The sequence below is a fragment of the Strongylocentrotus purpuratus genome, unplaced genomic scaffold, assembly GCF_000002235.5.
Source record: "Strongylocentrotus purpuratus isolate Spur 01 unplaced genomic scaffold, Spur_5.0 spur5_contig_862, whole genome shotgun sequence".
Classification (NCBI taxonomy): domain Eukaryota; kingdom Metazoa; phylum Echinodermata; class Echinoidea; order Camarodonta; family Strongylocentrotidae; genus Strongylocentrotus; species Strongylocentrotus purpuratus.
The window spans coordinates 1,186,805-1,210,971 of NW_022145571.1; the positions used below are offsets into that span (position 1 = coordinate 1,186,805).

At 38.9% G+C, this 24,167-nt stretch overlaps 1 protein-coding gene across 2 annotated transcripts in view; it reads right to left on the minus strand.

The window, feature by feature from the left end:
• Positions 1-24,167, minus strand: part of LOC575064 (leupaxin) — a 50,611-nt gene that overhangs the window by 21,088 nt on the left and 5,356 nt on the right. The window contains exons 1-4 of one of the 2 annotated variants that reach the window (XM_030972254.1): positions 18,966-19,072; positions 8,331-8,500; positions 3,065-3,387; positions 2,417-2,559 (exon numbers count right to left, since the gene is read on the minus strand). In XM_030972254.1, the coding sequence (XP_030828114.1) occupies positions 2,417-2,492 (76 nt within the window). In that variant the 5' untranslated portion in view covers positions 2,493-2,559; positions 3,065-3,387; positions 8,331-8,500; positions 18,966-19,072. Of the gene's footprint in view, positions 1-2,416; positions 2,560-3,064; positions 3,388-8,330; positions 8,501-18,965; positions 19,073-24,167 lie in introns of those variants that run through there. The other variant, XM_030972249.1, reaches the window with a different exon arrangement.

A 24,167-nucleotide genomic window follows, 5' to 3' on the forward strand; every position in this document is an offset into this window, starting at 1 on the left:
AAGGAAAGATAGAGATTGTCATAGAGATAAAGGGAAGATTGTTATGAGCAACGAGAGATGGAGTAAAATAGAGTGACAGAGGTGAGAGGTTTGGTAAAATTGATTCCAAAAGGGTCATACGAATGCAAAGATCAAAATTAATGCCAGCAAATAAATAAATAAGCCAGATGCTGTTCACAGTCTACACATAAACAACAAAAGCAAATATGTAGATTATAGATAAAGGCGCTGTTAAAAGGTCAATAATAGTACATATTCAACAGAAGTAAGAGGTGCTTTATTTTTTTTCATGCATTTGAAATATCAGAAGTGAAAACAACGATGTTAGGGAGGTTTGCAATGTTTGGAACATTTTCAGGGCAGCTAAGATCACAAAAAGGCAGCACATATATTTTTTCAAGCATAGACAGTAAACATGAACTAGAGAGAGAGAGAGAGAGGGAGGGAAATAGTAAGTTCAACGGCTGCCAAGGCTGGGTTGCTTGCATAGAAGTTGTAATTGAGAACAAGTCACATTTCAAAACTACCCTAACATCAGGGGATCTAGGACAAGGCACCGATCGTTAATACATGGAAATAAAATGTCCAGGCATTATTTCATACAGAAAGGGAAAGCAAACTTATGATTGTCAAAAAGAGTATGGAATTCCTTTGATATAAACCCTGATTTTGATGATATCTATGATCTTAAACTTCTTTCATACAACAGGCAATGATATGATCTCCCATTATTAATAAGAACCAGAATTGCTGCTTTTTGCTCTAGGGATTGGCACTTGAATATAACTTGAACTCAATTGTCACTTTCTAAAGCATAGGCAAAATAATGCACAAAAACATTCCCACACACTACGTTTACTCGCACATAACTTCTGCAGAGAAAATCTAGACATTTCCATTAATGAGCCATTAATAGTAACTATGTTGAATATTCTTTTATTTTTTATTCTATTTTTTTTTTAAATTTTGAGTGGGTTTTATAAACTCGACATACCAGGTTCACCTCCTAAGTCGAACTTGCCTATATAAACCAGGCAAACAAGCAACCAAAAGAAAAGAAACAAAATCAAATATTTAAAAATCATAAACTGCAAATGATAAAATAATAAAATATTGATATATCTGATTTTATATACAACGAAGCAGCGATGCAAATAGAGATTCTTTTTAATCTTTCCACTTTTTGTTCAGGGGAAGGGTGCAATAATGAACAGATTTTATACAACAAGGCAGTATTAATGATAACATTGTTAACTGGATGTTAGTACATTTATTTCAAATGTTAGTGAGGAATGGGATTGGGGGGGAGGGGGGGAGGAGGAGGAGGAGGAGGAGGAGGAGGAGGAGGAGGAGGAGGAGGAGGAGGAGGAGGAGGAGGAGGAGGAGGAGGAGGAGGAGGAGGAGGAGGAGGAGGAGAAGGAGGAGGAGGAGGAGGAGGAGGAGGAGGAGGAGGAGGAGGAGGAGGAGGAGGAGGTAGATGAGCACTAAAGGATCAGGAATTTTCCTATGACTCCAAACAAGAAGGTCCAAACAACTTAAAAGAAAAATGGCAGATAATCAAATAAAACTTAATTCCAGCTTGGTTTGAGAGGACGTTGGGTAGTGCACTGTGTCTTACTAACTTTTTCTTGTGATAGGGGGGGGGGGTAGAATCTCCATAGGTTTATAGGGGAGTAAAAAAAAAGGTTATATCTGAAAAGTGTAGAAGAGAAGTCATAAGAATGACAAAGGTTTCAAGCCCTCAGAGAATGTCGTTTCGAGGCCTGAACTCTGAAGACTCTCAAAGATTTAAAATAACTGAGACAAGCACACTGCAGAAGTAGGCAATGGCAATCATAAACAGCCAAAGAACTGGACATGCATGTATTTTTGCCTACCGTCATACATGGTTTATAGTCTCTTTCTTTATATTCCATAATAAAGGTGCACAGTCCACATGCATGTATGTTAAAGTCTGTGAGTCGTATGGTATGAGGTACATTATGTGGTTTATGGCGTATGTAATGGTCCGTTGTCTGTGGTAGCCTAGTCTACATGGCCTGTGTAATGTATGAATGGTTTCAGGTGTATGATTCCTTGTTGAGTGTATCAGGTGAAAGGCAATATGATCGATGATACATGATATGACCTATCAATTACCTAAAGCCAATGACCTACATGTGTAGTTTAGATTATGCAGGGCACGGGCCTCCACAATACTCATCTACATATTCTTCATCTTGTAACAATTTAATTCATCTGCTATCAAGCCAGAAGGGCGTATAACTCTAGTTACAAATACATGAGTTAATACCCTTTCAGCTCTCAGCAGATGAGTTCATAACTGCTCAATGATTGTCTGCATTAATAAGCAACACAACATAGCTCTTGCATTATGCAGCTGCACGTGACTGGTGGCACAAGACTAACGACTTACAATTCTGTATTTGTGATTGTGCGGCTTCTAACTCCTGTAGGAGTGAGTCTAGCTCTGATACAGGCATGCCCGCCATCCTTGGAGGTGCTGGGGTAGGTTGGTATGTACTGTTCTGATAGCTAGCTGTAGCTGCCTTGTCGTATCTAGAGGGAGAGGGAGAGGGGGAGGGAGAGGGAGAGGGGGAGGGAGGGGGAGAGAGAGAGAGAGAGAGAGAGAAAGAGAGAGGAGAGGGAGAGAGGCATAAATACATACCAACAAAAAAAATATTGTCACTTTAATATACTTGGCATTGGTTAACTTCCACTAAACCTGTATGACAATGCTTCAATCATTTATTAATAACATTTTAAAAAATAATCAAATTAATTTTGGCTGCGAAAAGGTATAACAATAATGTTTTAGGTCTTGTCAGTGGATAGGCCTTATACAATGCTACAAAGGACCTGAAGTCCTGAACTTTTGTCTTTCCCAACAATTCAAATAAGGTTGCCTCAAACTTGGTCTTGATTTTATTCCTTCTAGAGAGTGGAGGGGAATCCTCCTGCTACCATTTTAATCTCAATGAGCATCCTCATGGAGCAAAAGGTATTTTTCTATGTTATAATGCTGCTTTCACTTTACTTGGTCAAAATCTTTAAAGATAGATACCTGAATACTGTAGGCTTGGGTAGTGTGGGCTTGGGTAGTGTCGGTGGGGGCTGTCTCCCGTTGGATCTCGACCTGGCTGGTTTAGGGGGCGCAACGCTACCCTCCTGGTGGTCTGAGAGGGGTGGTGATGTAGGGGTCCGAGGGGTGTAGTCAAGGTTGTAGGTGGGTGATTGCTGGCTGAACGAGTTCCCTCTGGTAGGCTCTCTGGTAGGCTCGGCGTACACCCGCGCGCTCGGTGGAAGATGGATGTCTTGGACTTGATACAGAGGTTCAGATTCAACTTGTTGGATCCTGTAAGAGCTCTTGTTTTGATGCGAAGAGACCTGGACAACAAAACAGATATAAGACAATAACAATCATAGAAATCAAAACGTCCATTCAAGGAAACAAACTGCTTCCCAGGTATCTGATAATGAGAGGATCCGCTTTCAAAAACCAACAAATTTTCTACAGTTCTGAAGTAGAAGTGATAACATCAAAGTTTGTATAACTATAAATGCAAAAATAAAGCGTTTTTTAATTGAGGAAATGGAAACACAGATGCAATTCTAAATTTCTAATACCGAAAGGACAAGTGTTGCACTTTTTACATGTAAGTCCTGAAGATATGGCTATGAGCTGAATGTCTCGTATTTCTTCTTCAGCTTTCTCTTTAGGATAACAATTCAGGGGTCTTGGAGCTTTTGGTATTGATGACATACAATGTAAGAGTGTAAAAGTTAAGTTTTCCAATATTTCATTAGATTTAGAGATTGAAAGAAACCCTAATTCTTCTGTCTGGTCTCATCTGTATGGCCAACAGAGTTTAGTATTAAACAGACTAGAACCACGCTTTGAGATTCAACATGACGATCTTGTCATAAAGGGTCTGAAATGACAGACCAGAATCAAGTTTGAGATTGAGCATAAAGTTCATGTTGGATACCAGTATCTCTGCTACCGGTATACAGGAAGGGTGTGGGGTTACACCCTCTGTTGCTCCTGTTAGTCCTGTATGTAAGGTTGGATTCCATGTACAATAACATACATGTAGGACTCATCTTACATGAATGGAGATCACAAAGACAAAACATGACTGCTAAGGGTCATTCGCACACAGAGCAATTAGGCATAATGTACATGGCAATTCAGATAGTGATGTGAACAAAAATCAAAATTTCCTTTTTCTTTTGTTTTTCATGTAACGACTCAAAATTATCACTAATATATAATAAATAAGTGACATTTGGATACGAGTTCAGTTAACACTATTCTTTAATGATAGTGACAATTAGGAGAATGCTCCGTATCACAAATTACAGTAAGAAAATTGATTTTAAGTGTTCTAAATGAGATGTGAACGGAGATACAATGTACCGGTACTTTATTTCCTGCTGTGTGAATGGGTCTATATGTATAGTTGGGTTGGGTTGGGTGTCCTACCAGGAAGAGAATGAACCAAGGAAGAGGATGTGAGGAGGAGATAAGACAGGAAACGCATCCTTACTCTCCAAGGTTCACCATGTATACCAACACATCATGTGGCTTTAATGACGGTAGTAGTTAATCCGAAACCACTTCCAAACTGGTTCAATCGGGTGTACATGTACATTATTTTGTAATAAACAGGAGCTATTTTTTTCCAAGGGTGGATGTGGTTTTTCAAAGAGAAATCCACTCATAAATGGGCATTGTAGGTCCATAGACTGAACATTTTAAATCATCAAAGCGAAACTGATGTTGTGATGCCTTTTATTAAACCCCACATCTTAAAAACTGTATACCAGTAATGTATAGACACACCTGAGAATGTGTCCTATTTATTAAAATACACAGGACCAGTATACAAACTAAAACAGGTTACTTTTTACCAATCTTATTGATGTCAATATTTGAAATCTGTGAAAAAATGAACTCTGTCCTTTTCAGGGCACTCTGTTCTATGGCTTGTTGACTTGCCAAAATAAACTTGACTATTGTTTCCTTGGATACGACATTACATGAATGTACTTTAAGAGAGGCATTCTCATTACCAGAAACCAATCTGCAACCGATTTATCAAAGCTCCTAAGATTGATTTGTCTAGGAATTGAATCTTGATGGAATGTTTGCAATGTGGAGTGGAATTTCAGAGGGTTCGTCTTGGCCCAGAGAGTTTGCTGTCTAGGCCAAGTGAGTGAAGAAAGATGGATGAGATGGGGAGATCAGTTTGTGTGAGATAAGTGCTCTCAATCTTTACAAGGTTCATCTGTGAAATGTATACAAACACACAACTAATTGTTATTATCCACAGATACATCATTTGGACATGTATTTCTTTGACTGGGATATTTCACATTTATATAACTACCGGTATATGGTTTCCTATGTGAATTTTGTTCTAAAAATCGGCAATGAGCAAACCAAAATACCATCACAAGTTGTACAGTGTACAGTACATGTTAAATACTGTAATAATTCCCTAATTTTTGTTCTTACTTCTCATCTATGAATGATATCTATCTCGTGGTGAAGATCATTGGGTAATGTTAAAATCCCATTTGCAAATCTTATATTATACCTAAATGCCATAGAAATATTGTATCATTTTGTTAAAAGATTAATCTCATAATTTGGAGTTACTGTCAAAACAATATCAAATGTTTCAATTCTATCCTCTCTTCAAATTCAAAATTTGATACAATGACAAACTTTGATTTCTTTCAAAGACACTTTCATTTTTGGGCTTCTCAATCTTCAAGAGCAGAAATACATGAAAAGAGAGTGAACAATGAACCTGAAAGTGAAATAAACCCAAACATCAGGCTTGTCTCTATCATATTTTGCTGATGAATGCCAGACTGATTGTTATGATATGAGCAAGCAATTGACACCAAACAGCTTGCCCTTTCTATATTAAGAGCTACCTCAGGCAAGACCGGGAGCAAAACACATTTTTGAGCTCTCATTATTAATCAAAACTTCAGAAGCTTCATGCTGGCGTTCATTTCGGGTGACGATGAACGTCACACAGTACAGCACTCATTACATCAACTCTTTACCTCTGATCTTTTATAGTTCACTTATTATTATGAATATGGACAGCTTGTGGTGTTACCAGGGGGTGAATTCTGAGGAATTCCAATCAAGTTTCATATTCTAACCTTCCTGAGAATATCTCTAAACCTATCATAATCTCTGCAATTTGGATTAACACATCGGTTCATGGCTAACATATAAACCAGTCACTATTGGGGGTTCATAGAATATTTACAAATGTGGATTTATGTTTCTCAAATGCATCAACTTGAAATCAATCTTGCAACAACAACAAAAATCACTGTTGGTGGTGGTGGGGGGGGGGGGGGGGGGGGGGGTGCGGTAAAATAAATGTACATTTTTCTACCTGTACAGTACATACAAGTGTATACGTACATGTACTGTTGTTATGGCTACTGCATCAGGAAAGGGCATGAAGTAACTGATAAATGATTTTCTATTTAATGAGGGGCAAGCATACGCAGCCATCATCTTTCTACCACTCTTCTTTTACAGAAAGCAGATGTAGAAGTAAGACAATTTGACATTTTTTACAGTTCTGATGACATGAGATCATACGTGACGAAGTACATTTTATTCCTTTTTGATCCTCTGGACTGCATCCCAATGAGATCTCCTTGGTATGCGGCAATGGAAGCAGGATCTGAGATGATCCCAACCCTACATATCTGTCTCAGACAGTAATGAGCTCTTTACAGACAAAAAAAAGGCTGTCTTCATCAGCTCGAGATTGCCAAATAGCACACTATTTCTGATTTGGGAAATAATCCCAAAGTTACAAATCGCTTCTTCATCAGCTCGAGACTCGACCTTGAAACTTGAGCTTGAGATATTTTGCTCAGCGTTCGCGCATAGTGCCAAATAGCGAGATATTTTACAAACTATCCCAAGATATCTTACGATGATTATCTTGACCAAATATCCCGCTCATTGCAACTTCGGGCTGATGAAGACGCACATTAACTGGATAATTTGTGATCAGGATAGTTCAAATAGCGGGATATTTGGCAATCTCGAGCTGATGAGGACAGGCCCAGACAGTAATGAGCTGTTTACAGACAAAGTGATAGAGGAAGGAAGGCATACCGGGTGGAAGACTTGTTTATAAGACGGGGTGACACGAGATAGCTGATGAATTTTGATTACATGGTGACGCCAGAAACAACGGTTGTATCTTTCCTTTTGATATACTTTGCTGCTTTATAGGAGGTTTGCCGATACTTTTAGGATGAACTTTAAAAAAATGGTATCTTCATTAAAATTGACATGGAGCCGGGGGACGGGGGTTCTCACTAGAAGCTATAATGATCATGTATTTGTACCATACAGATGCTGGTTTGACCGGCTTGGAGTTATGACGGCTTCTTTTGCTTGTAGTTTTAAACTTCAAATAATGGTTGTTTCAGTTCCTTGTGCACCCTCATCATCGTTAGCGGATCATCATTAAAACTTCAAGGTTTACTCTACATTCAGACTTCTGAAATTCGTCATATAGTTCTATCAGATTCGTATAACTATCGCTATACCACAAGTAATTCAAATTTTCTAGTCCGAATGTCGTATAAAAAAACGGCGTAAAAAAAAAATAGTGTATAAAAAAATACATGTTTGAGCATCGTTTTGAACAAAAACCCAATAAAGGATCAGGGTGCCGCTCTGGACCTTATATCTTATGAAACTGTAAAACTTGGTGGGTCTACTCTGATCATGACCACGCACGGGTGATTGGCCCGCTATCATGTAAGCTGACCTCTTCAAGAAAATTATGGTAGTATCTTTACACTAAATTTCTTAATAAACGATGTGGTTGTCCAGTCTGTACACCCTTTTGACTATGAAATCTGAGCCCGACACTACCTTCCTTTGGCAAGACGTAATCTACATTTGCCACTCTCCACCCAGGTGCTAAAAAGGTACTTAGTAGGATGCGAACGTTAATGTAGTGTAGTATGCTCAGCATTGTGAGTGTCTGTTAAATGGCGCCTGGCTGGAATAGACCCCAGGGAGTGGAGAATGTGCACACATTGTGTACGGGCGACCTTGAATTCGATGACCGGGGTAATAATATATCTGTAAACTACTTTAAGACATCGTTTATGTAAGCGCTATATAAACACAGAATATTATTATTATTATTATACAATGAATCTCTGTATGATGTTTCTTTATACGAGTTTCCTTTGAATTTTAAATGGTCTGAAAAGGCTATTAAAGTTTCAAACTTGATAAAAGTATCCTAGTAACTTACTGGACTAGGTGACGGTGAGAATCCGTTGGCTATCTCAGAGTAGATGGGTGATACCGGTGTCTGCGGAGATAACGCCCCTCGAGGGTAGGAGTAAGGCGAATCTTGGATGTTTCTGTCTCGGTTCTCCTTCAACTGTATTCTGGTATTGTCAAGGTCTGCTAGTAATGCATCTGTGAAGGAACAAATGATAAAGGAAATACAATTTTTAATTACTGGAAGGATAAATACATTTTTCAGTACTACAGTGTAGATTTACATGTCATTGAAAAAAGACATACAGTAATACATAAAATATGAGCCATTTAGTATTAGGAAATAAAATGCAAATAATTCTTAATATGTGTAACCATCAATTTGATGTAGATTAAAACTGTCACCAAACACGGAAAACCTTGTGGAAAGTAACAATTCATGTGAACCCCTACTTTTACTCACAAACATTGTACCATCATGTACATTTCACGTCCAATATGATTCCGTGAATGAAACGAGATATGGCACTGTTCCACACATACTTTCAAGAATGCATTTGTCATACAAGAACGATAAATGACACTCGAACAATCATGCCAGGCATATAAATGTAAGTTACAAAAACTAATAGCACACTCAGTTTGTACATATGTACACATAAGTATTTCCTCCTTTTTTCCCCATCATAAATTATGCATACATGTACTGTACATGTACAGTACACTGTACCAGTATGTGTGTAGGAATCCCTCTCATATGACATGTACATGATCTTTCTATGTTGATGTACATTATTATGTTTATTGTATCTGGTTCGCTGGTTATTATGATATTTGATCATTATGTTTGCATTGTTCAAATGCCATTGTTTATTTCTATCCTCTCCCCTTTCACAGAAATAGAAAATATAGAAGCTAACAAAAAAATATGAATGTTTTATCACTCCTTCATCACATCAGCTTCTCATTGACACCCTTGCCTTCTCCCTAAATTTATTCCTCTTCACATCCAGGAGGTTCTGTTGATGCACATTAATATGTTTATAGCATCTGGGTTGCTGGTTATTATGACATTTGACCATAATGTTTGCATTGTTCAAATGTCATTGTTTGTTATGATGATCTCCTCTTACACAGAAATAGAAAGTGTAGAAACTGACACGAAATTCCATGTTTTATCATTCCTTTACAAAAATCACATTAGCTTCTAATCGACATCGATGCCTTCTCCCTTAAAGGTATTACAAAGTTTTGGTATGGGGTCATGAATTTGGTTCAAATTAACACATTGGAAGCATATGCGTTCCTACAATATACATTGATCGTTGTCGCGGTTGAAATCGAGTCTAAAGTTATGAAATTATAAATAATAAACTATTTATGTTGTATAGCTCCCTCTCAAGGTCAAGATATTAATTTAGCTATGAAACAATGTTTCTTCACTAAAATCGACCGATTAGCTATTCCCGTTTGGAAATTATATATCCCAACTACATATTCTGAGATTTTCATGGTCGCAGCTACCATTGTACGGCCATAGGCGCTATTTGAAATTAATCAAAATTTACCGGGAGCACCGGTAAATTTTTATATTCAATTTTTCTCGAAAACAGAGGTGTTTTATGGGCTAATTTTTTTAGTGCTTATAATACATCCACAGGGGCATCCAAAATCCAAATATATCAAAATTGTAAAGATTCACTATCCACCCAATTTTCAAATTTCCCAAAACTTTGTATTACCTTTAATCTATTCCTCTTCTTATCTTTTTCTCTCTTTACTTGTCTTGTAGAGGACTAGAGGTACATGGATATTTCACAACCATCTACATGTATATATGTTCATGTTTTTCAATTATACACCAAATACATGTACACATTTTTCATCGTTTACAAATGCAGCCACATGAGAAGTGAAATTGATCTTGAATCTACTTCAGCAGCTTGATGGGCAATAAATATTTCATTAGGAAATGAATCAATCAAACTGGCAATTAATTATGGTCTACATGTACTGTACATTGGGTCAGGATGCACTGTTATGGCAGTTTAGACTTAAAATGGCAAATTCTAGATGAGATCATTGTTCATTATTATATTCTGCCATCAGACAGTATTAACAGGCCCCTACTTGTATCAGATCAAGAAGTATGAAGGCTAATGAACAGATCAGAATTTAAGAACAATTTAATGGATGAATGGTGTGCAGAGATTCTAAATTACATCCTGGAAGTCATTAGCAAAGCCATGGACATACATGTACACAATAGAGAGGGCTTAAATGTGTAAGCCTACCTGTACATTGTACATTTACGGGTAGTTTACAAACAGTGTCTGTTTTAGCCAGAAGGGCGTAAACCATATACTTCAACACAGAGTAAATGCCCTTCTGGCTCTGAACAAAAAATGTAGTGATGGTTGTAGATAATAATTTTGTAGTGGGATTAGGCTTTTTATTAAAGGTAAAGACCAGTATTGGAAACGCCCCAATTTCAAAAAATGAAATGGAAGCTCTCATTACCAATCATGTGAAAGAATATGTTTTGACTATTACATGATGATAAAAAAATTTGCCGGGAAACCACCTACTAATTCATATATTTGGTAAATTTGTTTCTCTCATGGTCTGTGAGAGATATAGGGTAGTCCCATATACATCTTTCTGTGTATAGTGCTTGTGACTTTACAAAGAATGGGCCAAATTTCTTATCATTTTGATGATTCCAGAACCTTGCAGATGCTAGATGCTAGATGATCAACCTTTTTCTGATCGATTCCACAACGTTTCTTTCACAATGCAATCGCATGACCATAACTGGTCTTTACCTTTAAGGCCATCAAACTTGCAGACCTACAATGTAAACCTGCACATATTAGTGAGATGACACATGAACTGATGAGGATAATCCTTGTTTCAGAGAAAGACTAACATCTATTTCCAGCCAAGACTAAATATAAGAAGAAATCATTTTGCTGATGAGTCTTGAAAGCCCGATGATTGGAATGATTCAGAGAGAGAGACCTTGGCAGGACTGAGGAGGTCGATAACGATGACGAATGACACACTGCCGTCATCTTCCTCCTTCAAGGAGAGGAGAGGAGTGACTAATACATGCATCCTAGCTGCTTGCATCTATTACCATGACGATCAAGAAGATGCGTTCCATGCTTGCATGGGGATCACTGGGCTGAGCTGAGATGGACGATGGGAGATGAGGGATAGAGTGATGTCTCAGACTACCTCGTACCAAAAATAGAAACACTTTAACCGGATGACAGGCATAGTAACACCAGTGTGGAATGAAGACAAATTGAGCTTGTGCTGAGCTGTGACAGAAATTTAGCCTAAAGATTTTTGTTATGTTTTTATGTCAAGATACTTGTATTTAAAAAAAATTCACATTACAAATCATAATGAATATTACATCCATGATACAATGTATATGACATGTACATGTATCACAATTTAAAGATTACATCTAGTTTGGCAGGGATACATTTCACTTTGAAAAAACAAAACTGTTTTCAAAGAAACCAAATCTGTTTCCTAATTCGGCCATCCTTTTACAAAGATATTAAAATACCAGTTAGAAGAGGTTAGCAAAAATTAACCGCTTTTTATTAAAAAGTAAAGAACCCTGTTCAGCAGTGCCTGTACTTTTGCTAGTTTCCAACCTCTCAAAATAACTCTGCATTACCGGTAATACTAACCCCTCTATAAAAGTCTCTCTGCATTAATACTAAATGGGTAACACTGAAAAATATTCATAAGAAAACAATTTTTGCAATGAAAAATTTGAAGCTTTCGCCCAGATTACCAAGGTGCGAGCCAATATTGCACTCAAGCAAATCCTTCCCGGCTGTTCACTACAAAATGTCACGGTCACAAGCTATGAAGCTCTCTAAGGTTCAATGTTAATGGGCGATGGAATCCCCCATTCATTACTGAGATTCATTACTGTATACTAACTAGATTAGACTAAGTGGTCGTTGAGGGAGGGCTTCTGATCTATGTGTGCTTTGGCTCTAGTGTACATACTGTATGAGGATGATGTTATCAGTCTTTTCAGAATACATCTTGGCTTATTCACATATGATTCAGGAAAAAAACATGGCGATTTAGGTGTTTTTATCTCTTTTTTTACTTGTAATTGAATGGAATGAGCGGATGAAACAAGTTTCTGAGGACAAGAACCAGGGAATAATTTTCCTGGTACGAACAGGAAGAAAAGGAAGAAAAGAAAGATAAAGAGAATGAAAATGAGAGAGAGATTAAAATAAAGGAAGGAAGGGAGAAAAAATGAAAGAAAAATAAGAAAGAGAGAAAGAAAAAAGGAAGGAAAGAAATATGAACATGTTACGCCCAAGACCTTTATAAACAAAAACGCCTCGGTTTATCAGGACGTATGTGAAGGGGCCTTAAAGGTGCTACATGTATGTCCCTTTTGCAGCCAACCTCAAATTCTGTAGAACTTTGCAGGAATTATGAATATGTCATGTATGTCCTATCTGTGAAATTTAAACGTTAGCAGTGTCCTCATATTCAAATTATGCAAGGAAACCTGTTTACTTGCTAGACTTCACTGTCAGACACTATTGAGTGACTGATTGGCTTTGGTAATAACATACATGTACATGAAAAGAGTTGTAAAGGGTACATAAGCATTTGTCTCCATCAATAACCCACTTCTTGTGATGGCCAAGATTAAACTGATTGAATCTTTGCGCAGCATAAAACGTATGACCATTCGGTACAATTATCTGAAAATAAGGACTATTACTTTTGGGCTCTATAGCCCTAAAGTCGATTTGACAACTAATAGTCATTATTTTCCCACTTGGACATTTTTAAGCCCCACCTTTTTTATGGAAGTTCTAAATAAGTATTATCTTTCAAATGCAGTTGGAATTTAACTTTTTCATTTATTGGCCTGCAAATGGGACATTGTACCTTTAAGCCCTCGTCCATTAGATACTTGGTGATGGGATGACTAATACATGGATCCTCTGTGCTTTGATACCATCTAATAGATAGGGTATTACAGATGCTGTTTACACATCACCAGGTGAGGCATTACGAGAACCCTTTGGAGAATAGTGATGGGGTCGAGGGGTCAGGCAACTAAGAAATATTACTATTCCTCCATGAATGCTTTATAGAGGTTGAAAAAATGACACAAATCTACATGTACCAGGGATGCCAGTTAGAACTGATCAGAGGGCCTGAAAATCAGCTAAAATGAGCTATTTTGTACACAAAAAAACCTAAACTATGGTCTGAAAATAACTCCCCAGGGCCTGAATTCAGGCTATTGCCTGAAAACTGGCATCCCTGCTGTATAAACACATTGACTATTTACGTACAGTGTACTTGTCATTTTTTACCGGCCTATCTTTTATGCAACGGTTGCTATTTCCCCTATTTACATGTACTACACTTATACCCCTTTCTAACTGGCCTGATTTTCATCATGAAACGGCCAGTATGAATGCTACAGAGGAGAAAAAGGCGATTAAATAGCCGATCAAAAGAAGAAAAATAGGCGATTAAATTCTCCCGCTCAAGAGCAGGAGAAATTCTCATTCTATCGGTTTGATTAAAATGGTCTAATTTCGCAATGTACGCACGCTTTATCGTAACCAGCTGTGTTTGTTGACTTTTTGTTGAACATGCTGCATGCCAGCTAGATGGGGAGCGGGCTTAATAATTACGTAATAATTCTTCACTTCCGGCATGGGCTCGCCAAAGTGAGTGAATTTCACCGGCAGTTAGAAAGCGACAGGGGGAAAATGGCGGTTTTACCTTTGTTTACATAAGGAAAATTCAATCGGTATTTTCATCGGTGTGACTCCGATAGAAGCCAGTTTGAAAGCAGTATTAGGCTTAAACATTTAAGATTATCAAGTAGCAAAATATATAGGAAGGATAGGCCTAAATGAAAACATTAATTATGTTGCATTTATATGTTACATTAATTTGGGGGACAAACAATCAAGTCAACTATTTAAGAGCAGGAGTAAATTCCTTTTTCATCTCCTTTTGGGGTTACTATGGTATTAAAAAGACCTACTGTACAGTACATTGATGGAGAACCCTGTGCTATTAACAATGTACCCGGTAATGGAAAATTAGAGGAGATCTAAAGAGAGACACACATCTGAGCAATGATGATATGATTTCATTACTGCATGAAGTTGATTAACCTTGACAATGAATAGCTATCTCTGAGTGCATGTATGTTGATGTTTAATGAGTTTAGCTTGGAGGTTGTTTGATCGTCAGGGACGCATGAGTAGATCGAGTGATGAGACAGAGTAGTGATGAGGGGAGTGACTAATACCCTTGAGCATTACCATCTCATCTGTTTCATTTACCAGTAGGGAAACACAGAGGTACATGTAGATGGATTTGTAGGGTTTTGAGGAAGATGTAGGCTTACAATGTAAAGACTATACATCTCCATTTGATGCAATGTTTTTGAGCCCCCTCCCTGATGGTATTTTTATCAATCAAAGCTTATAGAAATTAATGGTTGAACCAGAAAATGACAACTTGAGTATTTCATGAAACTCACCTAATGTACACTGCAGTGCAGGTAGTGAAAATAAAGACTGTACAATTAATTTGCAAAGATCATAAATACGCCATTAGATTCTACTTAATCATCAGAGTCATGAAAATAAAACCAAATGAAAACTAATATTGAATGAGAATTTCCACTGCCTGTCAATTGAAATGTTGAGTTTGTCTGTTATTTTACTGTCGTATATAGGCTTCATTCTGATGCTAGTATGTATCTGTACAGTCACAGGTAATTTTCTTTTCATAAATGATACGTAATAACACTATAAGAATGGAATTATTAATTAGGCTTCACTTTAATAGGGTGAGCATCTCATTGACAGGCCTTGGATGCTATCATAATAGGGTCATATCAATGTCTAAGATAAATGTCAGAGTGCTGTCCATCACACACTGACTACTGACTTGAGTAGAAGAAATCACTTACTCATACCAAGGAGTTACTCATACCTGAAGGGATAGGTTATCAATACCATGGTAATGGAGAATGGAGATGATGCGGTCATTGCTACCAGGTGGAGGGAGCATCACCGATCAATTAAGCAGATGTCAAACATGAAGAACCTGCATCCATTTACCTTACTTACATGTAGGTTTGCTCCTTATGACCCCTCACCCTCCCCCATAAGAAAAAAAAATGTTTGACCCTGTCATTCTTGTAAGCTGTATCAAACATTGTATAACACAATTAAATATCACAATCCTTGAGTATCCAGTAAAAACTCATCCTTAAAAAGTTAAAACCGATACCAAAGTATGATGATAGATAAATACAATTTTAAATCTTTGGGTGGGTAGAAAAGTAAATTGAAATCTTGAAATCAAAGATTGATAAAATGATAACAGTATGAAAGAAATAAATCAAGTCCTACTAGTACTACACGTTGTATGCATCATTATCGTTAGAGGGAGGGGTGCAATATTCACATCACTCTTTCAAACCAAAGTGATGCAATGATAAAATACAGAGGATGTACAAATGTGCAATGTTTGCCAACCACAAGAATTTAATATTCAAAACAAATACTCAACAGTAACCCATTGTTATGACAACGTCCAACTTGTTACTTAGGAACATGAGATGTCAAACAACAACACTTGATTCTGAAGGTTTTTTTCTTCTGAAGACAGCAGTACAATGATATCAGAGTACAGCTGATACAAGCAGATGTGCTGACCTAAATTCCTTTCCACCTATTCAGCCGTCAATATCGAAAGTAAATGATTACACATTCACATCTCGAGTCTCGACCATCCCATTTGTATGGTGGCCCTGAAGGGACATCGCGAATAGACTAAATCGTGAAAAATATGCGATAAAATTCACGATATCGTCAATTTTATCGCATATTTTTCACGAAGAAATTCACGAAATTGACGATATCGTGAACTTTATCGTGAACTTTTCACGATGAAATTGACGATATCGTGAATTTTATCGCGAAAAGTTCACGATATAAAGTTCACGATATCGTCAATTTTATCGTGTACTCTATCGTGTACTCTATCGTGTACTCTCCTGACGGGCGCTTCGTAAACAAAACCAGCCCTAGCTGGGGGAGACAGAGAGAAGGAAAAAAGGGAAAGGGAAAGAGAAGATAAAAGGAAAGAAAGAATAATAAGAAGAAAAGAGGGAAACGGGGGGGGGGGGGGGGGGGGGGGGGGGGGGGGGGGGGGGGGGGGGGGGGGGGGGGGGGGGGGGGGGGGGGGGGGGGGGGGGGGGGGGAAGGGCTCTTGCCTCCTCCTCACTCCCCCCCCCCCCCCCCTCCCCGCCAAAAACTAAATCAGAGAGAGAGAGAGAGAAGGGAAAGGGAAAGGGAAAGAGAAGATAAAAGGAAAGAAAGAAGAGGAAGAAGAAGAAAAGAGGAAAACGGGGGAAGGGCGAAGGACTCTTGCCCCCCCCTCCCCCCCCCCCCCCCCCGCCAAAAAATAAATCAGAGAGAGAGAGAGAAGGGAAAGGGAAAGGGAAAGAGAAGATAAAAGGAAAGAAAGAAGAGGAAGAAGAAGAAAAGAGGGAAACGGGGGCAAAGGGCTTTTGCCTCGTCCCCCCGCCCCCCGCCAAAAAATAAATAAGAGAGAGAGAAGGAAAGGGAAAGAGAAGAAAGAAAGAGAAAAACGAAAAAGAGGGAGAATAGGAAAAAGGAAAAGAAAGAAAAGAAAGGAGGCAAGAGCCCTTCGCCCCTGTTTCCCTCTTTTCTTATTCTTTTTCCTCTTCTTTCTTTCCTTTTATATTTTCTTTCCCTCTCCCTTCTCTTTCCCTTTATGGCGGGAGGGGGGAGGGGGAGGTAAGAGCCTAATTTCGCCCTTCCCCCGTTTCCCTCTTTCCTTCTTCCTCTTCTTTCTTTCCTTTTATATTTTCTTTCCCTTTCCCTTTCCCTTCTCTCTCTCCTTATTTATTTTTTGGCGGGGGGGGGGGGGGGAGTGAGGAGGAGGCAAGAGCCCTTCGCCCCCCCCCCCCCCCCCCCCCCCCGTTTCCCTCTTTTCTTCTTATTATTCTTTCTTTCCTTTTATCTTCTCTTTCCCTTTCCCTTTTTTCCTTCTCTCTGTCTCCCCCAGCTAGGGCTGGTTTTGTTTACGAAGCGCCCGTCAGGAGAGTACACGATAGAGTACACGATAGAGTACACGATAAAATTGACGATATCGTGAACTTTATATCGTGAACTTTTCGCGATAAAATTCACGATATCGTCAATTTCATCGTGAAAAGTTCACGATAAAGTTCACGATATCATCAATTTCGTGAATTTCTTCGTGAAAAATATGCGATAAAATTGACGATATCGTGAATTTTATCGCATATTTTTCACGATTTAGTCTATTCGCGATGTCCCTTCAGGGCCACCATACATTTGACCTTATACCAGTAGTGCATCTACACTCCGTTTGTTTGTACTGTTGTGATGCAATCCAAGGAACAAAAACAGAAAGCAAATTTTTAAAAACATTTTCATTTGCTTTCCAAGGTATGAAGTAGACCCTTTTTATTTTGTTATTCGTGATGAATATTGAGATGTTCACAGAATTTGATTTTTTTTTTTCCCCCTGACACTGAGAATCAGAAAGATAAAAACTGATTTCTTATTCACCAAATTTTTCAGCTTCTATACCGGTATGGAATGTTTATGCTAAACTGTGCCAGTTCACAGTTATACTCTTGACTGTCTGGTTAACATTACCATCAATCACGAAGCTTTTTGTTTCCATAATTTGATGCTACTGTACATGTATGCACAAATAAGAAATAATAAACCAAACCTACATACATGTACATGTACATGTGTAACCATGTTCATTTAGCTCCCATATTACAGTATAGGCCTATATACATTTACATGTACATGTACATGTAGGTCTGAGACAAGTCAATATTGAACGGTTTTTGTGTCACTTTTAATACAATGCGGTATGACTGTAACAATTTATGTATGAACTGTACATACCTGTAACATACATGTACATCATACCAAACTTTCTGATCATGTATTCAGATCTAAATGTGTACATGAACATTTCATTGTAAGTTGTTTTCAAATATGGCAATGACTGTCTATGTACATGTAAATCACTAGAAATGTCAATAATGACTCAGTTTGATCAAAGGCAGTATACATAAGAACTCCTGAAAGTAGAACTGTCAATACGGGTTAGGCCTTAACAAAGCCTCATAGTGGAGAATGAAAACAAACACATATAAATGAATTCTATGGTGTCTCATTCATCATGACAAGACAATTTCAAGAGCCATTTGCTTTCTTTTTCATAATCACTTAAGTGACTAGTCAGTTTATTTATTGAACTTTTTAATAGTTGGATTAGATTAAAAGTGGTGTTCATTTCTAGTCAACACACCTGTATGATAATTTATATACTTTATTCTGTACTGCAAAATTCATGTTCATGTACTTGTAATCATTTTGATTTACATGTACTCATTGTTTCATTGAAACCAAATGGAAAACTATACATTGTACAAATAACAAAGATAAAATTACACTGTAAGAATGAACTGTATAGAATTCAAAATGGAAAAAAAAAGATAAGAAGAAGTAAAATGTATTCTACCAGTACTAAATATACTCACAGTATAAATCAACGCCTGCAGGTTGCAAAACTTGCAATCAAGCAAATCAAATTTCTACATGTACTGTATGTATCATCTAAATCACAGCTAAAAATGTCAATCTTATCACATCGATACATGAAGCGATTCTTAAATGAACAATTACGCTCAGTACTACAGGCCTATACAGTAGTACGTGTACACAGCTCAGACAGAAACTGCCTCAGCAGAAGAAGATGAAATATCTACGTGTTTAATTTCACGCCCACCGACAAAATTGAGCAAATAGAAGCCTCCCACGAACAAGACAGTGGATATTATTGACGCTGTACCGTCCAGCGAAAGAAACCTTATCAAGGATATCCTGCCATCATAACACCACCAGCCCTGAAGAATGTTTTTGATTCTCAAAGGGCGTGTTTATGCTTAACTTTTTCTGGCCAGAATCAAGCATCTGTTACGCGTTTAGTTTAAAACACGGTTGCGTCCTTTCTCACTTTTGTAGAATCACAGAAAAACGGCGATCACGATCGCTGATCGTAAACTCACAACAAGATGGGTTTACAATTTGTAAACGCACTGAAATGGGGTCAACGCACTGACCTCTAGTGGGTCTACGTAGCATGCACAGTGCATGTTTGCGAATCCAGCTGCAAGGCCAATTAAGGCCACCCAGGGAGAATTGCCTGGAGGAGCCAGAGAAGTGAGCATAAACAGTACACCATGGAACTGCGATTACGATGAGCGTTTACGATGAGCGTTACAAATCGCTCATTCTGCCTTTAAAATTTAAGCTTAAACGCACCCTTAGAAAAACAAGGGCCTACGGTAGATCAAATGTAAACCATTCCGTGAGCTTGTTACATGTCACCCACCCACAACCAGTATAAGAACATGAAAGTGTGTTCAAGAATCAATCATCTGCGGGTGTTTTGTTGCAGGGAAAGGTTAAGCCCCATTTGCTGGTATTAGAATGTGATACTTTTGTACGAATACTTGAAGGAAGAAAACGCAGTGATTTGCCGAAAGGTAGTGCACACTCGGACGAGGCATAAAATGTTGTAGTGTATACAATCTGTAGCAACTGGTATCTCAGTAATACTGCAGGTAACTGTAGAGCAAGTGCATACATGTAGGCCTACATATCAGCACTGTATTGAGAAAGATACATACCGGTATACCCAGAGCTACCAATTATCACGCATAAGCCGTGACATCACGCATTTCGAGGATCTGAAAATGCTCTTACGCACGACGCGCGCGCTAGATTTTGAAAAACCGCTATACCTTATACGTGTGTTATACCCTCGCACACGCGCTTGAGCGCCGAATCATGAAAATGTCACGCATTGCCCATCTTTGAACTTGGCGTCTCTGTATACCCTGTGCATGAATGTGTAGTTGTATGTTTGTAAACAAACACTACTACAATATACACAAATAGACTACATCACTGAAGTACAACATCCCTATCAACATCATACAGTACCCATCAGGGCCATTACAGTGCACATACAGTTTTTACAAATGATCCTTACCCCACCAAGTAAGAAGATGCCTTCATTTAGAGCAAATATATTCCAAACTGAGATATTGATATATCCTTGCAACAAGACACAGCATGTAAAGTGCCAACAATGTTCCGCGACTGTGAAACGCACACAGACAGAGCTGTGAGTTTGGGATGACTTGGTTACCGCACGCAGCATCTGCTAGCGACCTCCGACGTGAGTATAACTCATGAGATGGAGCTAGCAGGCGAGGAGGAGAGGAGAGGAGAGGAGAGGAGAGGAGAGGAGTGAGTGAGTGTGAGGGCATCACATGTGACGAGGCCTTTGCCCTTATATGAGCATGCTCCCTGCCCCGCTGCCCCGCATCCTCATCAGCATCACATGGGTGCACCCTGCCTATGGTCCCTGGTGTGTGGAGGAACACATCTGTTCTCATGTCTATGTGTATCATGAGGGGGAGTGTAATGGTTTCACCAGGTATAAAGGGGGAAGGGAGGGGAGGGGAGGGGAGGGAGGGGAGGGGAGGGGAGGGGAGGGGAGGGGAGGGGAGGGGAGGGGAGGATGGGAGGGGAGAGGGATGGTGGGAGGGGAGAGGGAGGGTGGGAGGAGAAGGGTGGGAAGAGGAGATGGGATGAGAGTCGGAAGGTAGGAGAATTGGAGGGTAGGATAGGGGAGGGACCGGGGGAGGGGGAGGGGTAGGAAGGAAGGTATGGATAAGGGGGTGGGGAGGGGAGGGCATGGGAGTAGGAGAGGGGGAGGGGGAGGAGGAGAGGGAGAGAAGAGGAGGGGGAAGGAAGGGGAGGTAGAGGGGTGGGGGAACCGGTACATGTCACGTTCATTGTCATATCCATTTTGGAGTGAAGGTTGACAAATACATGTAAATGTAAATGAAGAGAGAATAGAATGAAAAGAAGTCTTGAAGAACAGAGAAGAAAGATAAAAAGACAGTGAGACTGAGAGGGAGATGAAAATGAAGGAAAGAAGGGAGAGAATATGATAGAAAATATAAGAAAGAACGAAAGAAAGAAAGAAAGAAAGAAAGAAAGAAAGAAAGAAGGAAAGAAAGAAAGAAAGAAAGAAAGAAAGAAAGAAAGGAAGGAAAGAAAGAAAGAAAGAATTGAGAAGAGAAATGTGAACATGTGGAAGAGTGAAGAATGAACTGGTTCGGATGCAACTGGTTCAATTATTGACTCCACTTTATCACTTTACTCAAATTTACAAGATGTCAATAAATGATATACCCTTGCAAATTTTGAGAAGACAGAAAGCAAGGAATAATAAGGTAATGGGTGACAAGGGTCCGAGGACAGGAAAATTCCCAGCATTCTCGACATCATCTTGGTAACTTACATTACATGTATTTTACAAAATCAAATCAAGAAGCTCCTTGATGATTAGTCTTAAAGGTAAAGACCAGTTATGGTCATGCGATTGTGAAAGAAACGTTGTGGAATCGATCAGAAAAGGTTGATCATCTAGCATCTAGCATCTGCAAGGTTCTGGAATCATCAAAATGATAAGAAATTTGGCCCATTCTTCGTAAAGTTACAAGCACTATACACAGAAAGATGTATATGGGACTACCCTATATCTCTCACAGACCATGAGAGAAACAAATTTACCAAATATATTAATTAGTAGGCGGTTTCCCGGCAAATTTTGTATCATCATGTATTAGTCATAACATATTCTTCCACATGATTGGTAATGAGAGCTTCCATTTCATTTTTTGAAATTGGGGCGTTTCCAATACTGGTCTTTACCTTTAACTACAGTGAGTAAAATGATCACAGCTGCCCACTGATTGGAAACTTCATTACAGCTTGGGAAGAAGAAAAGGGGATGGGCTCTTAGGAGGAGATAGAGCATGAAGAAGGGTCTAGACAAGATGAATTCATGTCCAAGTCCTTCTCATCTGTATCACTTCAAAATGATGGATCACTTTTAGATAATAACATTCCCCAGGTACACCTTGGTCTCCATGGGTATGCAGGTATGGCCAAATTTTAAAGACCGACATTTACTGACAGGTTTTGCAATTTGTACATCAAACATTTTCAAACCCATTGGCCTAGCCTACTGGTACTGTAAATGTAGCTTAATATACATGTATTAAAGCCCGAACAAGCTGGAAACTGATACATACTGGTTGACCTGAATGCAAAAAATGCCCTTCGGAAGTCCAATCAGTATGCTAAAGTATGGGGGCAGTCTGGATATGAAATGCTTTCCAAGGATGTTTTTACACCATCCACATCTTCCCAAGAAGATAGATGTAGAAATTGCCAAGTAATACCACCGATACCCCCAAACATGTAATTTTTCATATTTAGAATGAAAAATACAATTTTTAGCATGATAAATTATAGTTTTTTTGGGGGGGAGGGTTGTTTGCTTACAAAATTTAGATAGTAGAAAGTTTAAATTCTACAAAAATGTGCCCATACCCCTATGAATGCCCCCATGAATGCCCCCAATAAATCATCTTGAGCTTTGTGCATAAAATACTAGAAAATATGCATTTCAAGAAAAAACGACTATCTTCTAGTTGTGTATAATCTGTAGATTCCCTTTCAGGAACTGATTTGCTATTCATAGTTTCTGTTCACTTCTTCCAAACCAGTCATCACAAGAACAATTTTTCTTTTGGGGAAAGTGTGAAAGCACCTATACTGCCATTGGGGGCAGTCCAGCAAGCTCAATATGAAATGCCTCCTAATAAGATTTCTCACCACATTAGACATAACACTATGTCTGTACTCTGTAGGCCTTCCTGACTTAGGGTATGTTTATGCTCAGCTTTTTTTGGCCAGAATGAGGCATCTATTACGCGTTTAGTTCAAAACACGGTTGCGTCCTTTCATTTTTGTAGAATCACCAAAAAATGGCGATTGTAATCGCCGATCGTAAACTCACAAAAAGGTGCGTTTACGATCGGCGATTCTGGGGAAGCATAAACGCACAATCATTTGTAAACGCGTTTAAATGGGGTCAACGCACTGACCTCTTGTGGGTCTACGTAGCATGCACAGTGCAGGTTTGCGAATCCAGCTGCAAGGCCACCCAGCCAGAATTGCCTGGAGGAGCCAGAGAATTAAGTGAGCATAAACAGTACACCGTGGAACTGCGATTACGATGAGCGTTTCAAATCGCTCATTCTGCCTCCAAAACTGAGCATAAACGTACCCTTACTGTCATCTACTGACAACACAAATGTTCATCCGACACACAGCTCTCTGTCATGATCACTACAAACTGTGCCATGTACCGTCTCTATCCAAGCTGAAAATCTCATTTCCAGAATGTCATCTCATTAGTAAAGATGAACTCCATCAATGAGGGGAACCTCGGTTTACTCTCGCTTGGCAGAATCAGACAACTCTATCAAATAGGAGAGGGGTGTGAGGCTGCATCTAACAAGGGATCTGGGTCGAAGAATGGTATACCTGGTGCCATTGATTGGGATAGTTTGGCTAACCCAGTCAAGTTGACCAAACTCTGTGTCTAGATGGCTCAGGGTTTTAAATACCGAACAGGTCAGTTCAGGGGAGGGGGGCTAGCTCGAGAAGTAATTATGATTCAATTCATCCCTCTTCTATCCTAAATGGAACAGCAATATCCCTGTCTGTGTCACCATTTTTTGTCAAAGCAGAAAAATTTGTCAGCTAAGGAATGAAAGGGTTAAAAGAAAACATTTTATCTCATTCATCCA